The 26,589-nt window shown below is 50.8% G+C and overlaps 10 protein-coding genes across 10 annotated transcripts; 3 read left to right on the plus strand and 7 right to left on the minus strand.

The window, feature by feature from the left end:
• Positions 1-523: 523 nt before the first annotated feature.
• Positions 524-2,141, minus strand: N7481_004182 (Sds3 domain-containing protein; the record flags this gene model as incomplete). The annotated part of the gene is made up of 2 exons (XM_057263401.1): positions 524-1,633; positions 1,710-2,141. 2 exons carry the CDS (start codon positions 2,139-2,141, stop codon positions 524-526), a joined length of 1,542 nt encoding a protein of 513 aa, XP_057125062.1.
• Positions 2,142-3,128: 987 nt separating this feature from the next.
• On the minus strand, positions 3,129-4,931 carry N7481_004183 (uncharacterized protein; the record flags this gene model as incomplete). The annotated part of the gene is made up of 3 exons (XM_057263402.1): positions 3,129-4,180; positions 4,249-4,380; positions 4,439-4,931. 3 exons carry the CDS (start codon positions 4,929-4,931, stop codon positions 3,129-3,131), a joined length of 1,677 nt encoding a protein of 558 aa, XP_057125063.1.
• Positions 4,932-7,482: 2,551 nt separating this feature from the next.
• N7481_004184 (uncharacterized protein) lies at positions 7,483-8,346 on the minus strand (the record flags this gene model as incomplete). The annotated part of the gene is made up of 1 exon (XM_057263403.1): positions 7,483-8,346. The coding sequence occupies one exon, from the start codon at positions 8,344-8,346 to the stop codon at positions 7,483-7,485; it is 864 nt and encodes a 287-aa protein (XP_057125064.1).
• A 2,148-nt stretch (positions 8,347-10,494) lies between these two features.
• gel6 (putative 1,3-beta-glucanosyltransferase) lies at positions 10,495-11,956 on the plus strand (the record flags this gene model as incomplete). The annotated part of the gene is made up of 2 exons (XM_057263404.1): positions 10,495-10,902; positions 10,970-11,956. The coding sequence occupies 2 exons, from the start codon at positions 10,495-10,497 to the stop codon at positions 11,954-11,956; spliced, it is 1,395 nt and encodes a 464-aa protein (XP_057125065.1).
• Positions 11,957-12,752: 796 nt separating this feature from the next.
• On the plus strand, positions 12,753-13,646 carry N7481_004186 (HHE domain protein; the record flags this gene model as incomplete). Its single annotated transcript, XM_057263405.1, has 2 exons — positions 12,753-12,801; positions 12,985-13,646. The coding sequence occupies 2 exons, from the start codon at positions 12,753-12,755 to the stop codon at positions 13,644-13,646; spliced, it is 711 nt and encodes a 236-aa protein (XP_057125066.1).
• A 123-nt stretch (positions 13,647-13,769) lies between these two features.
• Positions 13,770-14,661, minus strand: N7481_004187 (uncharacterized protein; the record flags this gene model as incomplete). Its single annotated transcript, XM_057263406.1, has 2 exons — positions 13,770-14,027; positions 14,137-14,661. The coding sequence occupies 2 exons, from the start codon at positions 14,659-14,661 to the stop codon at positions 13,770-13,772; spliced, it is 783 nt and encodes a 260-aa protein (XP_057125067.1).
• A 946-nt stretch (positions 14,662-15,607) lies between these two features.
• On the minus strand, positions 15,608-19,474 carry N7481_004188 (putative AT DNA binding protein; the record flags this gene model as incomplete). Its single annotated transcript, XM_057263407.1, has 1 exon — positions 15,608-19,474. One exon carries the CDS (start codon positions 19,472-19,474, stop codon positions 15,608-15,610), a length of 3,867 nt encoding a protein of 1,288 aa, XP_057125068.1.
• A 434-nt stretch (positions 19,475-19,908) lies between these two features.
• N7481_004189 (uncharacterized protein) lies at positions 19,909-20,710 on the minus strand (the record flags this gene model as incomplete). Its single annotated transcript, XM_057263408.1, has 2 exons — positions 19,909-20,533; positions 20,679-20,710. 2 exons carry the CDS (start codon positions 20,708-20,710, stop codon positions 19,909-19,911), a joined length of 657 nt encoding a protein of 218 aa, XP_057125069.1.
• Positions 20,711-22,154: 1,444 nt separating this feature from the next.
• On the plus strand, positions 22,155-23,525 carry N7481_004190 (aldose epimerase family protein; the record flags this gene model as incomplete). Its single annotated transcript, XM_057263409.1, has 1 exon — positions 22,155-23,525. One exon carries the CDS (start codon positions 22,155-22,157, stop codon positions 23,523-23,525), a length of 1,371 nt encoding a protein of 456 aa, XP_057125070.1.
• Positions 23,526-23,889: 364 nt separating this feature from the next.
• Positions 23,890-26,246, minus strand: N7481_004191 (uncharacterized protein; the record flags this gene model as incomplete). The annotated part of the gene is made up of 6 exons (XM_057263410.1): positions 23,890-24,049; positions 24,108-24,243; positions 24,303-24,443; positions 24,497-24,578; positions 24,647-25,403; positions 25,456-26,246. The coding sequence occupies 6 exons, from the start codon at positions 26,244-26,246 to the stop codon at positions 23,890-23,892; spliced, it is 2,067 nt and encodes a 688-aa protein (XP_057125071.1).
• Positions 26,247-26,589: the final 343 nt, after the last annotated feature.

Raw genomic sequence — 26,589 nt, forward strand, 5'->3', positions numbered from 1 at the left:
CCACTCAACGCGCTGCAGATGTGGCGATGACCCAATTTCTGACCATGATCACATCATTCATGCTGCCCAGCACGCTATACATCCTGCAATGCAATGCTACGCTCTACTAAGAATTTCATGACAGTGTCAAACAGCTTACCTGGTTGATTTGTAGATGCTGATGACCAACCATAGCGGGTGGCGTCATAGTCATACGAGGTTGAAAGTGGAAGAACCGCGTAGTGTACTAACTAGATCGACATCGCATGTAACGCGATTCGGTCAAATGGAAAGCCAAGAGAAACGAAAACGAATGGAAGAAATCAAGTTCAGTTGATTATGCAGCTCAAGAAAGAGCGGGAAAAAAATAGACATGCGAATTGGAATACCTAACGCCAGTCCTCTCGTGCAATTGCAATCCACGGACCCATCCAATTGAAAAGAAGCAGATAAAGACAGAAATATCGAATAAAGACACCAGTTCCCTCCTAACTTACAACCAAACGCTAGATAAGTAGTCAGACGCCACCGGAGTAAGTAGCCCTCAGTGATTCCGAGTCCGTTTGCTGCTGCGCTCACGCTCCATCATGATGGAAGGGAACATCTCGAACCCCGGCTGCTGGCGCGCGGGCTGGAGTTGAATGTTCATACTAGGCGGGAAATCGGGATGCAAGGAGGAGATTTCACCCGGGTTAGGTGGGTGGCCATCGATAGGCTCTGACGGGAGCGGCCCAGAAACAAGTTCGATCAAGGATGCATCGATCCAGCCAGCAGGCTTGCTGCTGTGCAGACGATCGAAGCGCGCAGAGTCGTCGTCTGCCTCGTCATTGAGCAGGGATGTCAATGGCGGCGCGTTGCCCGTTGTGCGGACCTGGTGACCAGCGAGGACGTGGTAGGGCAGGCTTGGGCGGGTAGCGGGCTTGTCGGCAAGATCGGCCAAGGCACTGAGAGCGCTGTGCGCCGCGGTTGTGCGGGTCGAGCGTGTGACGTGGAAATTGTGGCTGGCGGTACGAATCATGTCCGATGCAGCGGGAGTGCCATTGTCTTCGTGGCCAGTGTTTTCCGGGGTATCCTCCGCGTCAGTGTTGTTGCCGTTGGTTACGGCGCCGGAGCCCTGGTCGGCGCGCTTGGAGGTGGAGAAAAAGTGCATGGTCGCAACATGCGCCTGGTTTGCGTGCGCGCTCAATTCCTTATCTGTGAAGAGCGAATGCATCGAGTATGTGGGCGCAGTTTGTTTCTCAAGATATGTCTTGGAGCGCTCGGCCGGGGTCGTGCCGCCCGTGTCCCGCACGGGAGATCCAGTATCCTCTTCGGGCGCCTTGCGCTTGCGCTTGTTCAACTCTGAGACAATGCCGTTGCCCAACTCGTCCAGATCCACGCGATGTCGGGTGTGTCGAGTTTTGCGGTTGCTGTGAATGCCACCGGGGCTGGCGGGGTTGGTGATGCTGAATTGGTTGGGATGTAGCAGTAGGGCGTTCGTGTCGGCGATGTCGAGTTGTTCCTTCTCGCGCATCAGACGAGTTCGCTTGCTCGAGATACTTTGCATCAAGCGCTCGCGAAGGGTGCCCGATAGCTGATTGTACTCCTCCTTAGCAAAGTGTACTCGCCAGTCGTATTCCCTCCAGTGTCGATCAAGGCTATTTTGGTGTCGGTTCTATACCACAAAAACGAACATGTTAGCAAACACATTTAAACTTGCCCATATTGAAGCAGCTCAGTGCGAGACTTACCATGACTTGAGTCAAATCCGAATCCTTCTGCTCCTTGACATTATTCACCTCCTGTACAAACTTCGCATACCAAGTCCCCGACAGACTTGCCATCTCCTTGGCGAACTTTCCCCCGCCGACAGTATCCTCAATCAGTTGCGCAATATCCTCAGATGAGTCCTGCAGCAGGGCAGTCTGGTAAGGGTCGGCATTATTAATGAGGGTCATATCGCATTGGAGAGAGTGAAGCTGCTGGCGGAATTGGGCGTCACGGTTCTGGCTGAATGTAGCGGTCAGATCATGAAGACGCTCTTGCAAAGCCGATCTTCTCTTGTCGCGCTTCGAGATCGGACCTGACGCTCCGCCAGTCGGGCTGGTGGAACGCCCTCGTTGTAGTCCGCCATGGTAGGCGGGCCCAGTGCCGGGTGATGGGGGCCCCGGAGAGTAGGCCATGGATTGAGAGGGTGTGTAGATTTAGGAGAAGTGATAGACAGGTTGCATAAAGACGCGCCTTTTAGACCAGCTCTGGGAGTATAACCTAGACCAAAAAGAAGCACGATAGAGGGCTCAGTGCCTGTAATGTGTAGACCGGCCTGTCGTCAGAAAAGCGGACGGTATTGTCTAGTGCCAGATGCGGTTTAGGCCCGGCACTACGTTTGACCGTCCCGAACTACTGGCGACGCTTGCCACACAAACTACATAGATTTAAGTGGGTTAGGCAGAGAAATAATGGGGTGAACATGCTTTTTTTGGATCAAGAGCTCTCAGGAATGAGGTCAAATTTCCCATTTCTTCTTTGATGACGTGCGTCCCGGCAGCACGGTATATGGCTCGCATGCAAGCAGCATGAGCTTCAAGCCTGAGTATCACGGATCACTCGGATCCAGCTCTCCATGGCTGGAGCCAATAATGTTCGAAGAATCCTCATTACGGGGCATGGGGTTGCCATTCCATATGCAAGTAGAGCAAACAATATGCCGTAGCAGATTCCGACTCTGCAAGGCAAAAATCCCTTAAAACAATGCCTAACTCTACTATAACAGAATAGTATTAAGGAGGGACTTCTTACTAGCTACACAAAAGGAAACGAATACCTCTAAAAGATTGTTTGTATTGGATTTCAACCCCAGTAAAAATTTATATCCATCATAAAAAAAAAAATCATCAAGTCTTGATCGCCAAAAAAGAAAGAGAAAAAAGACCAACATCATGGGTATTCACGTTCGTTTCCATCCGGCCAAAAATAAAATGCAGGACGGCGCACACCACGGCCGAAATAATAAAATATAATAAGGTAAAGTCACTGACCAACTAACTCCAGGGACACATACCAGAGGTCCGTATAGAAGAATCATTTTTAAAAACTGTATGGTTTCAAATGAGGGTGGGTGAGAAAGGAAAGTATTTTGGGTGGGAAAGTGGTCATTTCCGCAGGGTTGATCAGTTGGTTCGTCGGATAACGAACACACCCAGCTCAACCCCTTCGTGAGGCTCGCTGTCCTCGCCATAAGGCCGCTTGCGAATGCCTTCAAAGATCTCGCCGAGGAGCATGGAAGACGAGATGTCCTTGTCAGACATGTGCCCCGAGCCACCGTTGGACATGGTCTTGTTCGCGGGAGGCCGGCGGCCGTTCTGCCAATAGAGGTTGAGAACTTCCTTCATCCGGGCCTTCTCTTGGTGAATGAACCACTCCACCCACAGATTGCGGTCCAGATCGGCATTGGCACGACCGGCATCAGCCACCTGGAACTGTGACGATGAGGAGCTTAGAGACTCGCAGAGTGTGGCAATGTTTGCCTTCATCGTGGCAAAGTCATCCATTTGGGATACTGTGGATAGCTTGCCCAAATAGCGACCGACGTCAGCAGACAAGCCGTTCACTACGACTAATTGTCGCAGGAGAGGGTCGAGAATGGGTCCCAGATATTGGGACTTGAATGTGGAGGCACCCTTCTTGGTGGGGTAGATGAAGAGAAGCGAGCCTCCGTTTGGAGATAGCTCGCTGAGTCGGTCCACAAGGAACGACGGACGGGTAGGGCAAAACAGATCTCTATATTCCTGAGCGGAAGGCGGGGGGAGATATCGCTCTAGCACGGAAATATGAACACTGTGAGGGGGGACGATGTGCATCGGAGCATGTGCAAGTTGCCGCTGAAGAGGGCCACGAAAATCGTGGTACGCACCCACCACTGCGGCGCTGGAGAAAACAGTGGCGTTGAAATAGTCATCGGCAGCGGTTGGAGAGCGAGGAGTGCTTGGAGGAGAATGTGGCAGGTTGGACAGACTGAACTGTTCGGGCACTGCGTGTGTGACATTAATGTAAGGCGAGTGGCCAGGCTGCAGATGGCTGTGGACAGCCTGGACGATAGAGCAGAAGATAGTATCATTTCTCGGCAGCGAAATCGACTGATCTGAAGTCCTCGGGTATGGAAGAGTCTGTGAGACGATCTTGACGGCCTCACCTCGCGGATTTGATGTTCCCAAGGAGGACACTGTGGAGAGAGGTTAGAATTCTTGGAAATTTACGCCTGTGATTATGTGTTCGGATGTTATCACTCACCAGTCACGTTGATGCCCTGGTCTAGCCACGATCCCATATCTTGTTGGCAGTCCATCTCGTCCTGAGGGCCTGGGCTGCCCCCGGCGCTAGAAGAGCCATTCGACAGGCCGTCAGACGGACTACTGAGGGTATCTGATGGGCCAGTTGGGGGGGGAGGTTCCCAGGCTGTGGCTCTCATCCATCATCGCACCGGAGCTCGGCTCCTGGTGGGTATTGGTACCAAAGAGCATCATCTCGGACTTTGGGTTCCAGGCGACGTGGCTATCGTCGTCCGGTGGTGTGAGGGGCAGAACAGAAGGGTAGTCGGACTGGAAGGAGGAAGGAGAAGAGTTCCAGAAAGAGGTAGAGGTAGATGAGTTCGAATGCGCCGTCAAGGGTCTCGGCCCGCGAGACACCGTGGTGGACAGACGAAGACGAGAGTCTACAGACCGGGTTCGCGACTCGACCCGGAGCGGCGAGCCCGGCGAAGAACTGCGGTGTTCCCAGGAAGGGAAATGTACCGCGACACTGCCCTTGGAGAGGAACCGAGAGACCGGGGAGGGTTTGGTGCGGAGGGATCCTTGCGAGGCTCGTCGACGGAGTTTTGCTGGGCTTGGGCCGGTACGTTCGGCGGGGGAGGAGTCAGGGAGGGAGTGGTTGGAGAGACGACGTTGGGTGTCAAGTTTCAGTGTGGTCGGATGCATGGTTAATTTGTCTGGGGAAGTCACTGGCCCACACCGTCCATTGCACTGTCGATTCATCCAGGCCGAGTCGGGTGGGCGAAGAATGGCGGACGGCATGGGATTCGCCGTAGAGAGCAGAGGAGGTGGGAGGTTTGAGAATTCGACCAGGTGTGCGTGTGTGTGTGAAGGACGGAAAGGCAAAGACAGAGGCAAAGGGGAGACGAGGCGAGAAGAGAATGAGAAGAGGGGAGGTAAGGGGAGGAAAGTGGAAATGGTCCAGAGTTGGCCCAGTGTATCGGGTACTTTGGAAGATTATGGTGGCCCCGGGAGAATTGGAGGTACCGGGTACGTCTGCTGGGGCTGCTGCGGCTGCTGTTGGGGGTCTAGACAATGTTCTAGACCGGTCGTCGAGTCATCGGTGGAGGAGAGTAGCCCAAGGTAAGAAAAAAGCTAGAAGTACCTAGCAGAGAGGAAGAAGACTTCTCGAAGGTGCTAGTGTAGGGTCAGGAGGGCTTATATGCGATATTGACTACCGTCCTTTCCAAATAATTTAATATTTAATATTTACCATTTAACGACTCACGACCCCAGCTTCATCTCTGTTATGGTGTTGACGAGGCCCCGTCGCCGTGCTAAAAATGTGCTGCCGCAAGTCTAGACGCTCCACGGAGCTGCGACTGGCTACAACTGGCCACGACTGGCTGACGGGCCCCACGCGGCTGGGCGATCATTCTCGGTTCTGCATCGAGTTGATGAATCCAGGCCTCTCTGATTCTCCCTGATCCTCTCTGATCCTCTTCGCTGTCACATACTTGAAATTTTTCTGGACCTCTGGATATTAATTCCTGTCGAATCCCGGTGTAGGATGTTTCGTTTTGCTCATATAAAAAAGGGCTTTCCGAGGTTCATCCATCCATGGTGGGTGACGGTGGGTAGTTGGGTGGAGGGCTGTCTTGGGTGAATGTACTGGTACTTGGGCCAATGCGTGGGGAATGTACTGGGAACAAGTACCAGTACACCCCCTCTCATCACCGTTTCCGGACTCCCGCACAATTCTAGGCTTTGGGCTGTTGCCACTGAGAAAGAGAGGGGGTCTCGTCTGGCCTTGCTCGACACACGAGACCACACAACTCTCCCAACCCTGTTTTGTCCGGCAAACACTCAAATTACTTGTAGTAGGGCATCACCTGGGCACACAGATCGGGCACCCTCATTCAAGTTTACCTGGATGTAGGCCACCGTAAAGCTACCTCCTCCATCTACAATGGGATTAGCTAAATTTTTTAATCTTTAGGGGTTTTTTGGTTTTTCCACATATTATTACCAGTATACTCCCTGGCAGACCCTTTGCCCCTCCCCTCGCTCCGATCATACCGATTAGTTATGATATGGGGTTGGCACCAAGCAGGTGACGCCTCCCCTCCCCCTCCAGATCAGATCGGACGCCCGGTCATTCCATCGTGGCCGTTGGCCCGTTGTAATTTCCACCGTTGGCCCCGGTCTGGTTCCCAGTCCGGTTTTATCTCCCATGCCCCCACCCGAGTCTCACTTAAAGTACGTCCTTTGCCACTTTGGTCGTCTCCTTGAACGTGTCATGATCTTACCCAGCGAATCGCAATAGACCTACTATACTTAATACTTGTTATGCAGGAGAGTCGGGCGGGGCGCTCACTTTGATGAGGAGTACACTATGCGCAGATAGTACTGTACACAATGTGGAAATTATACCCAGAACTTTGAAGAGTTATCGGTGGTACGCCAAATGAAATGCTCCAGAAAAATGTATTATTATGAGATTGTATTCATATATTAAGATTAAAATTGATATTGAAAGACCGGAAATCGGAACGCCAGATGGCGAGACTCAAGCTTTTCGGCCGAAGCCATGACATGCTGTTTAGTTATCCAGTTCAAGTTGGGAAAGAAGAACTTCAAAAGAAGTAAAGAGCTAGAGAGCTAGAAGGGTCTGGATGGCTGCAGTGCGACCGCACCAGGCCCGGGGAAAGCCATTCATCCTCCTCCGACGAGTCCAGGTCTGCGAACCCGAGGATCCTGGCGCTGAAGATCTCGGTCGCATGAGGGGGTGTTGCAGAAAATATGCATAGATAAATTGGCGCTCCAATCAATCAATGACATCTCTTGGTAAACTTGAAAAAAAAACATATCTTGCCGGACTTATTCGGTTGCTTGACCCAGATGAGGATGTAATCAAAACACGCCACCTGGAAGTAAGCAAGAAGTATCCGCAAGCTGTTGATTGATTGCCAGTCGTCCACGTTGGCCACGTTGGCCACGTCTGCAAGGGTTGGACCCTGTGCCCTGTGTGGCATCTGATCAAGAGGACTTGGACTGATGTGATTCTTTCAACCCGCTGGCTGGTTCCTATGCCGGATTGGCTGGCCCTTATCAAAGGTTTCGAAGAAGCTTCGAGATGCGGGGTCGAGTCCAAGGTTGGGCGGGGGGGATGGTGTCATCACTTTTGATGCACCAGCGTGGTGGGTGGTGTAGGAGCTTGGTATTGGTCAGGAATTTTGGAAAAAAAATTCTAGTACCATTCAATCGGTGTAGAGTTTCACGAGGTCATCGAGCGACGGCGCGATTGTGTAGGGGCGACACCACCGAGCGGTTGACGAAGCTCCCGGGAGCAATCGTTCCATGAATTCCAGACCATGTGCGACCGGTAGCGCTGCTCCTCGCGTCCAAGCCGGACTTGTTTACGGGCAAAGCTGGAGGGCTTGACAGCAATTGTGCACTTGGGCGCGCGGTCGCAGATCGGATTAGGGTTCGCCATAGGAATAGTGACAGCGGGGCTGTCAAGTGTGGTTCGGAGCTCGTGGCATTGGCGAACCAGCTGTTGCACGCCATCGGTCAGGCGAGACGCCCGCTCTTCGATATCGGGCCAGAAAGCGTCGCCCCAAAAGGCGTCCTGGCGCACGGCGGTTTCGAGGGCGGCAAGCCAGCAGTCAAAGCCAGAGCGGGAACCAGCCAGCTGGGCAGCGACAGTGACAAACCGAATAGTGGGCTCGGAGTGAAGGACGTGAAGGACGATGCAGGCCGGGCAGCGTGCAGTGAGGTACCAGTCGTGCTCTTCCGTGAGAATACAATGCAGCCAAGCGAAGGCGCTGCGTGCCTCGCCGCGAAAAGCTCGTTCGGGTTCGGCTCTCTGCTTGCTAGGCAGCGCACGCGAAGCAATGCGCTCTGCTTGGTGGTTGATCAAGAAAAGTGGGACGAGTAGAGTGTGGATGATGTCGCGATGCAGGCGGAAGGACTCTTGTTCGGAGCAGCCCAGGTCGCCGTGGTCTGAGCAGAAGCTTGGCCTCTCCATGCCGCAGTCCTGGCGGCGAAGTTGTTCTCTCATAGCCCGGAAGGCTTCATTGCGCTCGAGCTCGAGTTGGTCACGGAAGGAAATACGAAAGGGGGAGGAGACGTCGTCCATTATCGTGATGTTTATAGTGGAATTTCGAAGGGTGTGGAGAGATGTCGACAAATTCGTCGATGGTTCAAAGAGCTATCATTCGGATGATGGAGTTATTTCAGGGAGGCAGATTAGAGGAGCATAGTGTAGCCGGGTGTACTCGTAGGAAGCGATAAAATGTTATAGATCACTGAAATCACACGAAAAAGAAGCTCTGTGGGGAACAGGGCCGGATGCGGACTTTATTATAAGACCCCCTTTACGGAAACGTCATGGGAACGAAGCAGGATGGGGTGTAGATCGCACAGGGCCTTCTTCGCCTCTTGGGGGGGCAGCGTCCAGGGTAGACGCAGTCGATCGCAATGGATGTTCCCCACTGCTGACGAACGCAACGGCAGAAGGCCACACGATTGGCGGAGTTGGTCGGAATGAGTGGACTGGTGGAGATGGGAGAGCCCGTCTGGAGAGTCTGGACTGCGGTCTTGCGCTTTGCTCTTCGCAATATGGTTCAGGTTCAGGGCTACTCTATCTTTAGCCCCTATCTGGTGGAAACTCGGTGTGGTGGTCCAACCTTACTCGTAGGGACTTAAATTGGTCCCAAGAAGAAGTCGTTGTTTATCTATGGTTATGGTACTATAGTACCTACTGGTAGTACCTTAAATAAGGTGGTAGTCCCTGGTAGTACTGTCCTCTACTTCATATCATGGCCGGAAATGACCGGAGATCATGATGGAATGGGAGAAAGAACCGAGTGGTGTATCGCAATCATGTCCCCATTTCCCATTCCATCCATTATTCTGATACGGCCAACCGATCAGCGCCCAAGTCACCGTGCCCAACACCTAGGCCACGGGCGAAAACACGGCAACGTTATCTGTGCGTGAAGAGGAGGGGGAGATCCCTCCCGTCTGCAGGAAGTGGGTAAATTAGGGGTCTCCATCGTGGCATCGCGATGTGGAAGGGATAGGCAGGGTATTGGGGGAGGGTGGAGGATGTTAGGGCTCCGATCGGACAGAGGGGGCCTTCCATACGGAGTAGATTGATTTCGAGCGTAAATTTTCTTTGACAAAATAAGGAGAGATGGAACTTGAAAGCTTGGAGGATTATTTTTGGATCAGGGGTTTGATAGCTAAGATCAAGGGTCCGAGTCAATAGGACGCCACAAATCAGAAATTGATTCCATCCAACTTCCGAGTCCAAGGTTGAAAAATAAAATAGGGGCCGTTGGAGGGGAGAAAAGGGTGGGACTCGGCAGTCTCCGGGTTGCCAGTGCCAGTGCCAGCGCCAGTGCCAGTGCGAGATTCGGAGCTCACGGGCATTCTTGGCTGTGTCCAACCGGGTTGTTTTTGTTTGCTATGCAAGACTGTAAACGGATTGAAATATCACAGAACTTGAACCTTGGAAACATATATATATATATATATATAAGTACCCAGGTATAGTATCTATATGTAGTACCTAGTAAAGCATGTAGTATGTGCTTCTGCATACTTGTATACCAGACTCTACTCCATGTCCAAGTGTAGGGCTAAACCCAGCAGCCCATCCGCTCTTTGTTTTGCTCTCCCCACCCACCAGACCTCACGCTACCCCTGCCAATTTCCAATTTGTCTGGCAAACAGATATGCAGGATCTCACATCTCACAACTCACACTGCATCTGTCTCTGTCTCTGTCTCTAATTTTATTTCTGTGTTGACTCCATTCCTTAACGCGTACTCGTAATTTCTCTTTGGCCCCCTTGGCATGTCGCGCCAGTGGAATGAAGAGTCCGACTCGGCGCTAAAGCACACACATCTGCCACTGCAATCTAGGAAAACCGGTTCCCAAGGTCCAAGGTTACCAAGGTCCAGGAATTCTTGTTTCATTTGATTTTGCCTTGCTTCTTCCGCCCTAGAAGCACTGGCAGTTACCATATTTCGTAGACTCGTAGACCTCGTAGACTCTTTGGTATATTTCCAAGTTCGCTTGCATTGATCGCACCTTCCCTTCGAGTTGACGGCCCTCTTGCCGCATCACTCACTGTTTACAATTAGACCTGCGACTTTCTGCCATCTCATCATCTCCAGCTTTCTCCCTCTTTCTTCCCCTATCGTCCCCCATCTTCATTCTACCCATTGGCTCTAGTGTTACCATTACCATCACTTATCATTGGGCATCAACATTGATCATGTTTTCCTCGCTCGCGCTCTCCGTGGCGCCCCTGCTCCTGGCTGGTCTGCAGGCCGTGACAGTGGACGCAGTTCCAACCATCTCCGCCGTAGGATCCAAATTTTTCTACGAAAATGGCACCCAGTACTACCTGAAAGGTTCGTGGGGACTTGGTTTACTCATGGCTGGGCCTAGGCTAATCAAACCGTGGCAGGCATTGCTTATCAGCTTACCCCCCCACGACCCGCTCGTCGATACCGCCCAATGCGAGCGCGATATCGCTCGCATGTCTGAGCTGGGCACCAATGCTATTCGTGTATATCACGTCGATCCCAAGGCCGACCACAAGGGCTGTATGTCGGCTTTCGCGGATGCAGGGATCTATCTGTTCGTCGATCTCGATACCTTCACTACCCAAATCGAGCAGGTATGAACTCCACCGTTCATCCGTTCATCTTCCATGACATACTGACAGGAAACCTAATGGTAAATAGACCGAGCCCCACTGGAACCAAACCCAGTTTGATCGCTTCAAGGAAGTTCTTGATGAATTTCAACAATTTGACAACACCGCCGGTGTATTAGTTGGCAACGAGGTCCTGACTACAGCCGATGGCTCTGCTGCAGCGCCCTACGTCCTCGCTGCCGCTCGTGATGTCAAGGCCTACCGTGATCGCAAGGGCTACCGAGAGATTCCTGTCGGTTATTCTGCCGCTGATATCGCTGATCTACGCCCCATGCTTCAAAACTACCTCGCCTGCCAGCCAAATGCCTCAGATCGTCTCGACTTTTATTCGCTGAATGCATACGAGTGGTGTGGTGACTCTTCTTACACCGTCTCTGGTTACAACATGTTGCAGAAGAATGCCACCGACTACCCCATTCCGATCTTTTTCTCCGAGACAGGGTGCAATACCCCCACTCCCCGAACTTTTGACGACCAAGCGGCTATTTTTGGCAAAGACATGGCTGACACTTGGTCCGGCGCCATCATCTATGAGTGGATTGAAGAAACCAACGACTACGGTCTTATCAGCTACGGACCCTCTGCCAAGGCCGCCACCGCCACTATTGTCGAAGATGGCTACACACGCAAAGGGACTCCGACACCTGTCTCGCCTGATTTCGGAAATTTGAAGAAGCATTGGGCAACATTGCACCCTACTGGAGTCGCGCTTTCCGACTACAAGAAGTCATCTAGCAGTCCTTCTCTCGAATGCCCTTCCTCAACCAAAGGAGGCTGGGCAGTTGATCCTAGCTCGCCGCTTCCGACACTGGGACAAACATATACCAAGGAATCAACTACTGGAAAACAAACTGGCACTTCGACTTCTGGATCAGGCAGCGCTACCTCCACCGCGTCTGGCAAAGGCAACGCTGCCAATTCCAAGGTGTTCGTTGCTGGGTCGACCACCGAGCGTATGCTGATGGCCTCTTTCATTCTCTCTGCTGGCTTGGGCGCTCTAGCTTATTTGCTGTGATTGATCGACGCCGACTTGGGGATAACCTTATTAATATGCATCCTTGTTCTTCCAATGTATAGCATAGACACGAGTCAATGAAACGATGTACCCGTTAGCACTTCCTCTTGGTAGTAATAATAAGTTCCATACAAAACTGACTCCATACTTGCTCCCTAGCATCGGCATTAGGTCGGACCAGCAGAGGTGCGAATCCCAAAAGGCTGCCGAATCAGTGGGTCTACCGCTGTAACCTTCTCGACAGTTCGGCCGAGTCAATTCTCATTTGAGATATTTGCCACGGCAATGATGACATGCGAAGGGGGTGGCTTGAGCATTTCCTGTTTGAGAGGGGAATTTATCTTGACAATTCTAAAAAAGAAAATCCCGACGCCTGTCAAAATTCCAGAACTGTCTTTGTATTGATGGGTGATTAGGGTGGCTTTGCGGATATCCACTACAAAGACTGGTTAGCATGCGCGTATGTAGAGTCAGCTTACCAGGCCAGACTTTATTTTATTCACACCTATTTTTAGATTAAATAGCTACAGGAAGAGAAAGAAGGTTGAAAATTGAAATTATCTAAATTCTTCTATGTCAACGCAGATGAAATGGGGTTTGCAGAAAGCCACCGGCATAGATGCAGTGAACCTTCATACTTATGCCCAAGCAAAAAGTAACTAAGCGAAGATTTATCATTCTAGCCGCGCTTACTTACAATAACATAGTTCTTCCTAGAAACCACAAATTTGATCGCCACGCAGAACCTTGTTGGCCACTCACTGTATAAGCATTTTTCGGCGTAGGTATGATCATAATGACACGGGCGGAATCAAGGCCCGCGGCCCTAATTCCAATGGAAAATAGTAAGTTCGAGTTTTCAGCATCTCATTGAAGTCCAAGATTGATTGAATGATTCCCTATGTACAGACACATCGCATCAATCCGGCACTCCTCTCTCCCGATTGCCTGCCGGACCAGCATCGCCATTCCTCCCAGGACGACGGGAGCCACCCTTGGTCCCGGAAAAAATTATACTCCTTCAACAGGCCCTTCTATAAGACCTCTACTCAAACTCAATACTACATGTTCCACGCCGCGGAACTATACAGCTGAGACTGTCGCGCCATCTGGAGACGGCCGCATCTTAACAGCCATCAAACACGAACATCGCGAGCTCGAAGCCGACGTTGATAAAATCCTAAATTCTTCAAGCCCTGACGAGCAAACCCGCTACCAAAACCAATTCACCTGGGAGCTGGCCCGTCATATGATAGGCGAAGAGCTCATCGTCTACCCTGCTCTGATCAAATATGTTAAGAATGGACAAGCGATTGCAGACGAGGGCCGGGCAGAGCATCAGGACATCAAAGAGCAATTGAAGATGTTTCAAGGGCTACGATCCACGGATCCGCGCTTTATCCCGACACTAAGGGCGTTAATAGGTGATCTGGAGAATCATATTCGAAAAGAGGAAGATCAAGACTTCGCGCGATTGGAGGCAACGATTTCCAAAGAGGATAGTGAGACATTGACGCGGTGGTTGAATCAAACAAAGATGTTTCTTCCGTCTCGCTCGCACCCGTTGGCGCCGACTAAGCCGCCCTTTGAAACGGCTGTGGGGCTTTTGACGGCGCCGGTTGATATGGTGGCCGACATGTTTCGCAAGTGGCCGAGGGAGAGGAAGGGAAATGTGCCTGTATCTAGATAACGGTATTTCGTTTATTCATATTGCGTAGTAGTGAGATATTTGAATGGAAGAGGAGATATTCTACATTCAAGTGTCATTATAATTGGTATACTAAATTCCGGGGGTTTAATAATATCTTGGAAATCACCCTCGACATGCTAGTACTGTGGAATCTGTTGTTACCAGAGGAGTTTCCAGGTATCCATGTCGGTGTAGTCGACGAAACTTGTTACTCATGCCCACATTACTATTCACCGTTGGGCTGTTGAGTTGCAAAGTCGTTTCGAAAGATCGCCGTCGTTTCCATGCCTTGCGAAATTGATGCTGCTCGTCATCTTGCTGTCTCGTGCGTAAGAGCAAAAAGTCACCATGCGCCTCCTTTTCTTCGCTGAGGGCTTGTATCTTCGTGGGAAATAATATTAGAATCGTTTGAAATGATTGCTTTTTTGATAAAAAACCATACGCTAATCTCGATGAAAACTCGGAATAACAAAAGGAAAGCAAAACATACATAGGCTAACCATAACTCTTGCTCCGAACTCCAAGCCTTCTGACATCTTGCAAGTTGCCTTCTTGCATCTTGGAGCTTTTTCTCCTGACCACTCGTCCAGCGGCATTGGCTGCGAACAATACTCGCCCAGCTCACCACGCGAGCAAGCTGCGGCCGTGCGGAAGGTTCGCACTTCTCTGCGAGCCGGTCGGGCTTGCAGCCGGGGATTGAGTCAAAATATGAGGAAGATGCATCCTCCTCTACTGACTCGTCGCCCTGTGTGTCGTACCTCATGGCTTTCGGGTCTAGATGTTGCTTCACCGCTATATGCAGGGCGTGCGAGACGTCACAGTGCAGGGATGCGTCGGGGATTTCGGCATCGTGATAATCAATTTGGGGACCGCTTTGTGAGCTATACCCTGAGTCCGGAGATTGAACTTCATCTTCTTTTTCTTTTCCCTTACTGCCGGCGGAGCTTGTTGACTGACGCCTTTTCCAGAGGAGGGAGAAGGGCAAGGCGCGATAGACGAGGGTAAGAACCGCCATGACAGCACCTGTTGAACATGGATGCAGTGAAAACAAAAAGATAAAAACGAATACCGAATAGGGCCACAGAAGTACTGGGATCAACTTGATCTGCTATTCTCATTCCTCGTCTATCGGTTCGCCCCTGGCGCTCTTATATGCTCAGTTTCTCGCCACGAGGGGTTGTACTTTGTATGCATTAAGACCGGCAATCCGCCTAACGAAAACGAACGTGCAGGAGGCGCTCGCACGGAGGTGGGGGTGTGAGCCCGATGTCCTTCAGATGCGTATTCTGCTTGGCTGCCCACGCGAGAGACACCAATTCACCGGGGAGTCCTGGTTGGTGCAGCCGGTTGAGGTCTGCGGCGTTGGTCGAGAATACAACCAGAGCCAGCTCTAGAGTCGCGCTCGTGTACCTGAGGACGCAAGCAGTCGTACATATCGCGGGGTTTTATTGATATGAAGAGGGATTTTTGCGGGGATAGACAAACATGGTAGTCTTGAAGACAGGAGGGAAGCAGTCCATGTCCCAGGGTTGTTGTGAAATCGACGTGATGTTTTCGTCTGATCTATACATCGCCACCAGCGTCAACTTTCGGGAAAACCAGGAATCACTATGCAGGAGTCGGGCGTGGTTCGCTAAGACCTCCATCTAGCACAGCTGCAGACGGCTAAACCAGGTACTTGAAACAGTCTAGAATTATGGCCGAGCCCAGACCTGGAGGTTGTAACAGTTTTACATTTATAAACAAGATAAATGAGACTGCGAATACAAAAAACGCTAAAAAGGTATCGAGGTCACGCTGAAAATGAAAAGCCAGAATTCAACATGAGTAAGGTATCTCAGTACAATTCCAGACCAATAACCGTGAGGGAATCATTAAAGAAAGAAAAGCCGCTAGAAGACAAACTACCGGCTTCATCATCATCTTTCCTAAGTATACGCCAAAAGAAATTCAGAATGTGTTCATCGCCATGTATCGACAGAGGCCCCACGGTTCGCCTGGGCCTTTTGCTCGTCTCGGATTTGCTCGCCAATGATTATGCTGATCAACCTCCTATGCAGATCTGCGTCGGTCCACTCCACTTGCCCCGATCCACCATATTGTACATCAGCATGCGAAAGTTCATGTACAAATCGATCAATAATCGAGAACTGCGCTTCAGAGATCGGAACTCCGTGGAGTCCATCTGAAGTCCAGATCCAATCGCCGATAATTTGGGCCCGCCCCGGTGCATCATAGTAGGGGAACCGTTCGGGGTGGCGTTTCGCGATTCGGTAGACGCGCCGAAGAGCCAGGTAGTGGTCATTGGAGAAGTAGCCAAACACGGCGAGTGGCCTCGGCCCTTTCGGCGAGTCGTGCTCCTCTTCGATCATATTTGCAGGGTTATCTTCGACAAGTTCGCTTGAGATGCTCCGATCAAACCGGATCCTCCCGCCCTCATCCTCGTCTTCTTCTTCCACTGAAGAGACAGCCTCGCCATGCTCTTGTTCGAGACCTATTGACTGAGGTGTCCTTTCAACCTCGAGAGGTGATTCGCCTGAATGATCCGAGAAACGGTCGGAAGCCGATGCGTGCTCATGATAGTGATGGTCGTTTTGAGGTGATTGGAGGGAAAGTTCGCCCTGGTCAACTTGACCATCTTCCAGCTCATCTTCAGAAACATCCCTAGGATCATCTTCAGAAGCAGAGCTAGACTCGTCATCTTCGGAATGGGCAGGGGCCTTGAGCCATCTAGGAGTAAGACTGGTGATTCGTTGGAACCAGGATGACCCCTGGGGTTCCACATCTGACTGACGCTGATGTTCCGGGGTCATGGTTATATCCCCATGTGCCGGTTCGGCCTCGTTGGAGGCTCCATCAGAAACGCTACCAATCTCCTCCACATCACTGATGTGAGCTTCTTGTTGGGAATAATTATGTCGGAAAATGGGGGATTCCTGTTCGGCTTCTGGCTCTCTCTCGGGGGATTGAGAGAGCGGTTGTAAGCGAACTCGTTTTCCAGAATTTCCTGACTGGCTTTTCAGGGCGGAGCCATTGATAGACGAGTGCTGTGTAGTGGAGCGTAGTATACTTCGGGGGGTGCTTGTCCCGTTGTAGTATCGTGCGCGATTAGGCGTATCATCCGCTGCGAGAAGGGCGGAAAGGTCTACTTCGCGTTCACGGAGTTTGCGGATTTGTGTTTGGTTCAAATGACGCAGGTCATCCTTTTCTAGGTCCACGTAAGCTGGAGAGGGGCTGAGATGATTTTGAGACGAAGGGTTTCCCGCAACATGTCGCCAAGGGCTAGCATCCTCTTCGGCAGGTCGCTGTTTTTGGTTGTCCGAATGATGCGAGAGATAACTGTTGTCACGGGCTTCTTGTTGCCAGATGTCGTCAAAGCCGTCTTCTTCGTCTTCCATTTCCATTTCATGGTTGGCTATTGGCTCAGGCTCTGGCTCAGGCTTGGGCTCATGTACATGTTGTGTTTCAAGCTTTGGATATTCGGGTTCCTGGCGCCAAATATCATCGTAGCCATTGTCCTCGCCATCCGAAACTTCGGGTTCGTCATATAAAGGCCGTTTCGTGGAAGTGGGACTGGAGAGAACAGGTCCCGGTTTTGATGGACCGATATTCTCAGGGTCGACAGAGCCAGCAAACCCTTCATCGGCAAATTGCTCGAAGTCCTCGGGCTCTCCCTGCTCATCTATGGTTTCAAATATTTCCGGCTCCCGGCGCTCTTCTCCACCGACGGACCCGAAATCGGACTGTAGATGATCGCTCAAAGGTCCGTCCTCTTCAAATCTTTCGGGCTGCCTGCGATCCTCCTCGCCGATGGACCCGAAATCAGACTGTAGATGGTCGCTAAACGCATTGTCTTCTTCAAATCTCTCAGGCTGCCTGTGATCTTCCTCGCCGATGGACCCGAAATCAGAGTGTAAGTGATCGCTATGCTCATTGTCCTCTTCCAATCCTTCATTTTCAGAGGCATTTTGGTCACTGTCGATGTAGATCATGCGGTTGGAATCGAGAGCATCTTGAGCATTTCGGCTGACAGCTAGTCGCTCCTCGTGCCATTTTGCCTCTCGTTGCGATCTCATCCTATCTGTCGGGTCGATTTGAGGATTTTCTTCTCGTTCAATTTGGGACGAATTGGGTATCACATGCACTTCGTCCAATTCTTCTTCCTCGTCCTCCTCATCCTCCTCTTCGATATCTTCATTCTCTTCCTCAATATCGTCTAGGGGAGTGGGTTCATTTTTGAGGGAAATTTCTGACCTCGCCTCTTCCTCTTCCTCGAGTTGGGGTTGTTCTTTCCTTGGTGAAGATGTTGGAGGGAGATCAGGATAAGAGACAGGACCCGCAGGAGATAGTTTGGCTGGACGATTCGATTCCTGGCGGGCGTGCGAGAGAAATCGAGAGCCTGGAGACAAACCATTGGTCACAGGGCTGGGCCTGGTTGAGCTATGGTAATCACTCTGGAAATCACTAATCCCTGGGAGTTTGCGTTTCAACCGATCGCCAATCCGTCCATTGTGTCGATCTTGTAAGACTCTCGCGGCATTGTCTGTCGCTCTGCTAGCATTACTGCCTAATCCAAACTGTTGAGCTGAAGGGAGAGTATCCAAAGACACCATGGTAAAGCCCTCGCTTTCCATTATCGAATCATATTCTTCGTGTTCGTCCATCGGGTCGGAGAGAGGCCGGTGATCATCATTCTCCCATTCTTGTTGTCCTTGTGCCTCCTGCGCTTGGTTTTCTTCTTCGGCCAGCGAGGAAGTTGGGGTTGGGGTGGGATACGTTCGAGGCGATGAGGCCATGCCAGCATCGCGTGCCGATCTGACTGACGAGGATCGCCTTTCTCGGGTCGGCGAAGGCATTTTTGACGGGGTTGAGTTTATGTTTTCCTCATTGCCGAGATATTGCTGTTCTGTAATAATAGGCGTGTCGTATGTAATCCTTCCATATTCCCGAGTGACGCTTGTATTCAAGTGCGCCCTATTCGTTTGCATTGGCCCAGTTAGATCTGCGACGGGCAAATCATCCGCTCCAAGTGAGTCGCTATCCAAGCCACCGTTTTCTGCAATATTGAGCGGGCTCCAATGTCGCGCTGGCTCAACGCTTCTATCTTCAACAATATCCATTGGGCTGAAATGAATCTGAGGCTCCTCTTCGGTCTCAAGAAGATGCATGGGCTCCAGAGCTGGTGTTGCCTCATCCTCAATCATGGGCGAATTCTGTATAGCTGGCCTAGGTGTATTCTTCCGCGGTCGGCCTGGTTTTCTCTTCGGTGTTTCTCCTGGTCGGCCTGGTGTATTTCCAGGGCTAGCTGGCCAAGGTGATCCATTGAACGGTTTGGTGTCTGACTTGCGCGGACGCCCACGCGATCTCGACGGTGTTTTTTCCGCCAATGGACTGCGGCCATCTTTCAAGGGAACCATTGTTGTAATGGTCGTCGGTTGGTGTCGTTTGCGCGAAGGGCTGAGCTGCATTTCACGCTCATTCTCCTCGTCCTGCGTCGCCTCGAGTGTGACTCGAATGCGCCACGGACTCACATTTCCATCCTGTTGGTCCTTCAAGGGCGAGGGAGATCTATGGCGACCGGCGAGTTTCATTGCAGGCGAGCCAGGAAGCAAGACATCGTCGAATCGGATCGAATGCGCACTCTTCGTCGGGCTGAGGCTCACGCGTGGTCGTTTGGCAGGAGTTGGCTTGCGTGCGCTGAATGCAGGTGAGTAGAAGCTTTGGCGACCGGTAAAGGGCTTGACTGGAGACGAAATCAGGTATTCAGCGTCGCCTGGCGGGCCTAGGACATCGGGGGAGGAGCTTGAGCTGCGCGTAATGGCGGACATGACGGGCTCGGTGCGATGCGATGGATTCTCGGCACGCGTGCCGCGAGGGGGCGTGGAGGGAGCGCACCCCGTGGAATGCAGTGATAATGAAGGGACAATGGCCACCAAACAGCCAGATAATCTGTTCAACCACCAACAAAACAGCGGGGCAATGCATAAACAAGTCTCCCGAAGCGGCGCGGGCGACGTATGGAGATTGGATTAGGTAATCGTGTCCCAAAGGGGTAATCTTGTTGATATGAACCTCCCCCTTTTTATCTACATTTATTCTATTCTATTATCATGCCAGTATTCTATTCTAATGTACTGATATTGAACAAACAGCTTCTTATAATTCTTCCTCCACAGTATGCACAGCAGGAACTCGATCCAGCTTGGTTCCACAAAATTGAGCCACCCGATGTACACAATCACACACCATCTCCATGTCTTTCTTAGACTCCTAATCGTCGAATGCCTCTCATATGCCAATGTGTCTCACGTGGAATATTCTGGCCCATGACTGCGGGTAACACAACCAGCTCGGTATCAACATCATCCAAATTTTGACGGTCTGCAAGATGGAGACCGTAGGCAATGTTGGCAACCCAAACCTCAAAATCGCGGTGTCTTTTGAAAATACTGAACAGACCATCGGTATTTTGTGCATAAAGCCTCGTGAGCCATGCCATTCCATGGTTGTAATTATCTTCGTCACACTTCCAACCCTCGCGGCTGAATGTCTGATCTAGGCCGTCCTCAGCCTCCACCCTACTGATAGCGATCCCGCTATCAGGGCTTCGGTGGGCTTCGGCTGATGAGAAGGCCGGTTGGCTGATCAGGTGGAGATACAGCTGTTCTGCCAGGCGGGGCTCTGAGGTTGTGGTGATAGAACTGAGTGTCGTTAGGTACCATTTGTCGGGAGAGATATCGGATGATTTGAATTTGGATTCAATTTCGCGGATAAATTCATCACATCGTGGTTCAACCAAGGCTCGGTCGATCCCTGGGACTTGGAGTCCATGATGGAAGGTATAGATCTCGGCTATGGTCGCAATGGAAGTGAACGAATCTTTCTCTCTAGAAGAAGTTTTGTTTGAAGATCAAGCTCTGATTTTACAGTAGTGAATAATATAATTCTTTTGTCTTCTTGAAATGACGCAGAGTTGTAGTGATCGGTTCAGAATGTGGCAAACCTCGGGCTTCAAGTCCAACGAAGCCGAACCTTGGTTGGCAGTTGAAGCTCGAGGGCATCATTATGTCTCTAAGTTAGCAATATAGGATTTTACAAAGTCCAGTGATGGCTCATGGTCTCAAATAGCCTTGGTCTTCCATACCCTATGTACCATGACAGAGAGCATCCATCTTCGACCGCTCGAGTGTGTCTCTAGAGCTTGCCGATCTTGTTCCTTGCATGCTTATCGATAAACTTGAAAGCTTGGCTCAGGTGACCCTGGTGATCTTGGACTGAAAATGGTTAAGTCGCCGTATCCCAGATCTGGTAGCGGAGTTTCTCTTTTCAAATGAGTATAGAAGTTCCAAGTTTTCATCTAACTGTAGTGGATCCTGTTCAAGTTCCACTGGCAGCCAAAGATAGTATAGAAATAATCCCGGTCCCCTCGAAGTTGGTATAACTAGATCGTTGAACTTGAAGTGACTTCTTGTACTGGCTGGTTGTGCTTTGACCACTGGCGGTATTCGATCGTCAATTTTCATGAAGGGCATCACCTGCATCATACTACCACTAACCAGCTGGATTAGACAAACGTGCGCGGGGTGCTAGTACTAGTATGTCGGCGTGATAGAACTCGGAATACCCAACTAGGTGGGCTGGGGAGCTTCCCCTCTTTTTCTTTCTTTGCTTTTGCTTTTGCTTTTGCCTTTGGCCCCAACTCTCTTCCTCGCTCTTCTGACCTGTAGGTAGTAGGCTTTGTCCTGGGGGGCGACCTTCCAAGCGGGGATTCCCCAAGGCAGTGCGCAGCACTGGTACTAGTAGTAATATATTTGATACTAGTTCCCAGATTGGATCACATTGAAGACCAAAGAAACGGGAGAAGAACTTGAATCTCCCAAGGTTGGAACTTGAATTTCGAATTCCAAGTTCGACCCGGACTAAAGAGATACTACTCCGCGTGTATCAAAGCGCAATATCTCTACGGAGCATCCAGGGACACGGTAGCTCGATCTTTGGATCTCGCTTGCAGTATTGATTTTATCCGTAATGTAAGAATTAATTAAACCCGAATAAGCGATCGGCATGTTATTCCCGTGAAATTGTATTGTGTTGTTGTGTTGGTAAGAATGTGGTCTTCCCCCACCGGAGAATTGCAGTTTTGCCTCCGTCACCCTTTCAACCCATTCAACCCTTTCAGCCATTGCTTGTCTCTGCTCCACCGACGCCCCGAGAGCCTTGTTGTGACTTGTTGTGCCCTGCCGTGCTCTGCCCATAGCCTCAACCCCCCCCAAAAGTACCGCTCGGTCTTCCTCTCTCCGCTTTTTCTCCCGTGCTCTCCCCCGCGAGGTCTCCCCCCCAATCATTGGGCCTGTCTCACGCCACTGCTGCCGGATAATTCGTGAATCGGTAGCCTACCCCGGTCCCCCAGCCCCGCCCCCCTAGCGTCGAGCCATGCGGAGGTAGGCTAGTCTGGAAGGATTGAATGACGATAGTTACTGGGATCGGAAAGGAGCTGGTTACCTTATAATGCGCCCTCCCCTCAGTTACCTCCGCACATTCCTGTGCCCTGCGCGGATTACGCCTCGACTCCTGGCCGTTTACTGCTTCTTCTTCCTCACTGCAATCACCTTCTTGGCCATCAGGATGCATCTCAAGTCCTACGTCACAGCTGCCCTTTATGGCATCCCAGCCCTGGTGAATGCTGCTCCCTCAGCAGCTTCGACCTCGCAGCCTTCAACCGCTTCCTCGTCCGGGTCAGCCTCGGGTGATCACTTCCGTGAATACACCATCAAGGCAGAGAACATCACCGCCAAGATCATCCCCTACGGTGCACGTCTGACCTCCCTCCTGGTCCCTGACCGTGACGGTGATATCCAAGATGTTGTCGTTGGATATGATGATCCCAAGTATTATGTCCACGATAGCGAGACCAATCGCACTTTCTTCGGTGCAACTGTGGGCCGCTACGCGAACCGCATCAAGAATGGCACTTTCTCCATTGATGGTCACGACTATCACATCCCCGAGAATGAGAACGGCGGGAAAGACACTCTTCACGGTGGCTTCATCGGTTATGATATGCGCAATTGGACTGTCACCGCTCACTCCGACGCGTCTGTCACTTTCACCCTCCTGGATCAGGGCTTCGAAAACTTCCCTGGCGATGTCATCTCCCACTCCACCTTCAGTGTCTCTACTGAGAAGTCCGCTGAGAACCCCAAGGGACTTCCCCAGTTGACCACGAAGCTGGTGTCACTTTCCCTGACTGAGAAGACTCCAATCATGCTGGCCAACCACATCTATTGGAGCTTGAACGCCTTCCAGAACGATAATGTTCTGAAGGATACCACCTTGCAACTGCCCTTATCCAAGCGCTTCATCGGCGGAGACAGCATCCTGATCCCCACTGGCGAGATTCTTGATGTTGACACCGCTTTCAAGGGCGCCCTGGACTTCACCGAGCCCAAGTTGATCGGCAAGGACATCGAGAAGACAACTGGCCTGTGTGGAGGTGGCTGCACTGGCTATGATACCTGCTGGATCACTGACCGACCGGCCGCCTATTCCGCCTCCGACTCTGTTGTCCCGTCCGTGCGATTGGCCTCCGACAAGACCGGTATCAGCCTGGAAGTTGCTACCAACCAAGGTGCCATCCAGATTTACACCTGCAACGGCCAGAATGGTACCATCGCGACCAAGGAGTCGCAGGCCAAGCGTAACAAGGCCAAGAATGGCAACTCTGGCGCCACCCATGTCAACAAGTACGGTTGCGTTGTTATTGAGACCGAGGACTGGATTGACGGCATCAACAACCCCCAATGGGGTCGTGACCAGATCTATGGACCTGACGACGGCCCTGTTGTCAACTTTGCCACCTACCAGTTCGGTACTTTTTAAGATGGCAATAGAATTTTCGTTCTAGCATCAAAACATTACGATGCACTAATTCATGCTTGGGTTGTCAATAGGTGATTGCCGAAGCAATCGGCTTGATCGTGTACATAAATAACACACATAGACCCAATGTGTTAATTTAACTACTCAATATTTTATCGTAATCTGCATCCTCTGCTAGCTCTCGATGCCTCCGGTCCTCGTCGTTGAGAAGTCAGCATATCATGTCAGCTTCATTTCTTGGCCTTCCATAATAAATGGTTGGTAGATAGATCGGCCCACGGGAAAGATGGAAAGGTTATCGTCGGTCATCCCAAGAAAGGTCCGCACTAAGACTTTGCGACCCCAAGTTGCTTGATTCCGATATTTACAGCTTGGATAGTATACTCGCACCACTCTCTCCACTACCTTTAACAATTTCATCTTCCCAATAATTGGGATTGAATGTGATTTTGTTCAAGGGATTTAGACGGTGGGCCCTATTATAAAGATCCTCGTATACTCGACCGTCATACCGACCAAGAGCACTAGTGAACCATGTGATTAGCACTATGGATCTTTTATCGAATTAAATCATTTTCATACCTGTCCAGAAGATAGTCTGGTATCATCCATGCGTCAACTAGATTTACCGCATGTGGTCGGATCCGTGACATCAGTTCTTGAACACGAGCAGGGAGACGGTCAAGGTCGATTTTCGTGACGGCATTGCAACGGAAAACTGGTTAACTCGGCATTAGCTCAGACTCTGGCATAAGAAGGAATTTCAATTCAGCTCACATTCGAAGGCTTCATTCTCCATGGTATAAAAAGCAAAAAGCCGGAAGAGTTCCCACATGACGCTCTTTGTAGGATCCGAGAGAGAGTTGTCAGTTGATAACGATTCGAAAAAATTGGCAATTAAGATCGACTGAGATTGAGCTAAATAAATTTATCAGCGATGAACGGATTAATTGTTGCATTTTTTGACCTGCCCTTGCTCAGCTTGTGAAGCTGGATGAGTAGGCTGTTCCAGCTCTCCTTTTTAAGCACGCGTTGTTCATACACATCATATGTCTGTAGATTGTTAGGAAATCTGAGTTACATTGGTCACACAAGGCAGCCATTAAAGATTTAACACTCACCAAGGCAGTGGCACGAAGCTCAAAGCTTTTGACGATATCCCGATCACTTGCTAGCACATCAAAACCAGTAAGCGAGGGTCCATTGCCACGATTTCGGATAAATTCCTTGAAAATTGCATCGGTCTTGTCGCTTGCAGGACTGGCTAGCGAGTCGACTGCCGCAGCCATTTTCTTGATCAAGTAGGCTGCCACTTGCTGAGTGATCATCCAGTTATCACCTTCGACCGTTGGCTTTGAGAGGTAGTCATTATTTAACTGAATAAGACCGCTCCCACCACCAAAGCCGTGCCCTCCCATTGCGCGACGACATGTCTCAACTCCGTCCGCAGCAAGCATAGTGCAGAGACTCTTTAGTCCGGAAGACATACTATGCATATGGGCCAAGGAACGGAAATCTCCTTGCTCAACATCTTCACGGGTACTTTTATAGATAGCACGCATCGACTGCCCCGTATAATGCAATGCAAACGCAGTGGCCAGCAAAGGCAAAATGCGTATCTGAACTGTGGGGTAGTCAAGGACTGCCATTTCTGGACCACGTTTGTCGCCATCTCGATCTTGAAACTGTCTCCGGATAGCGGTATAGCGCACCGCAACTGTGACTGCGCGTGCAAGTACGAGTCTAGCATGATGCACGATTTGTGCACGAACGTATGTCAAAGACCCGTAGACCAGAGCGGGCTGTTCAGGCTTTGTGTAGATGCCAGTGTTCGGGTTCACGCTGGAATATCGCGACAACATGGCAGAATGAGGAATCCTATGTCACTCGTTTATTTTCACAGTCCCTGCAAATGTGCTTGGGGGCTTACCGAAAATGATTAAAAAGCATGTAGGCGTTGTCCATTGTGATGTAGCCATACTTTGGGCCAATATCTCCAACCACTACGCCGCTCAGGGGGAGATGTGTCTTCATATCCCTCACCTGAACAATAAATGGATGGGGGCCGTGAGATACATATTCATTTTCCGAGCCATCCTTTGGAAGCAGAAGCTGCGCGACCACAATGGCATGGTTTGCAATACGGCCTAGGCTCCCATTCCACCACTTACTTGCGGTCAGAGTAGGGCTATGCAGAACGAATTCCTTTGTTTTGCCGTCCCAACGTGCTTCCAGCTCCAAGCCTCGGACGTTGCTACCATGTCCCAGCTCGGTCTGGGCATATGCGCCGACAATCTCCCATGAATCAATGAGTGGCATCCATTCTGTCCGCTGTGCCTCGCTGGCCTGTTCACGGATGGTTGTGATGAACATTTCCAGGTGCAAAAAATAAGGCGAGACATCATCAACCAAATACTCAGCCATCTTATATTCATCATGGCTCCATTTATGCTGGTCTTTCAAACGGCGAAGAAGCTTCGCACGCGCAAGTCCCAGCTTGAATCGCTCGGGACGAGACAGGTTCTGCTGCTTCTCCTTGGAGAAAAGTGGCTCTCGTTGCACTATTGGCAGAATCCGTGCTTGTCGCTCCAAGAATCCATCAGCTGAAAGAAGATGGTGGCTTAGCTCCTTCGGTGAGATATTGGACTCTGCTCGCTCGCGGGCAAGTGTAGTAGGCCCATCTGGTTGACTCGGGCGAAGATTATCTGTGAAGTCGGGCATGGTGCTTGTATCTGTTCAACGCTCCCAAGTGAATATTTTGGTAGCCCATCAGCTTTTAATATGAATGGACCGATATATCATCGTGCTACCATGTCCACCCCTCAATTATTTTTCCATTTACCTAGGCTTCAATTCCGCGTCTAGCCAAATTCGCCGAATGCCGAATGCCGGCTGAGACTTACCCCGACGAGCAACGCGGGGCAGATTGCGGGGAAGTAAGTAGCCGATTCAGATGAAATAACATCCAAGGGCAGAGAAAATAAAAGACGGATGAATTCCGATGGCCTATAAACCACTGTGTCGAAGGAATAATCGGAGCTTGATCGTTGACAACTTTTTGCTC

Source organism: Penicillium waksmanii (genome assembly GCF_028829765.1).
Source record: "Penicillium waksmanii strain IBT 27052 chromosome Unknown utg000004l:1.0-5674109.0:1.0-5678898.0, whole genome shotgun sequence".
In the NCBI taxonomy this organism is placed as follows: Eukaryota; Fungi; Ascomycota; class Eurotiomycetes; order Eurotiales; family Aspergillaceae; genus Penicillium; species Penicillium waksmanii.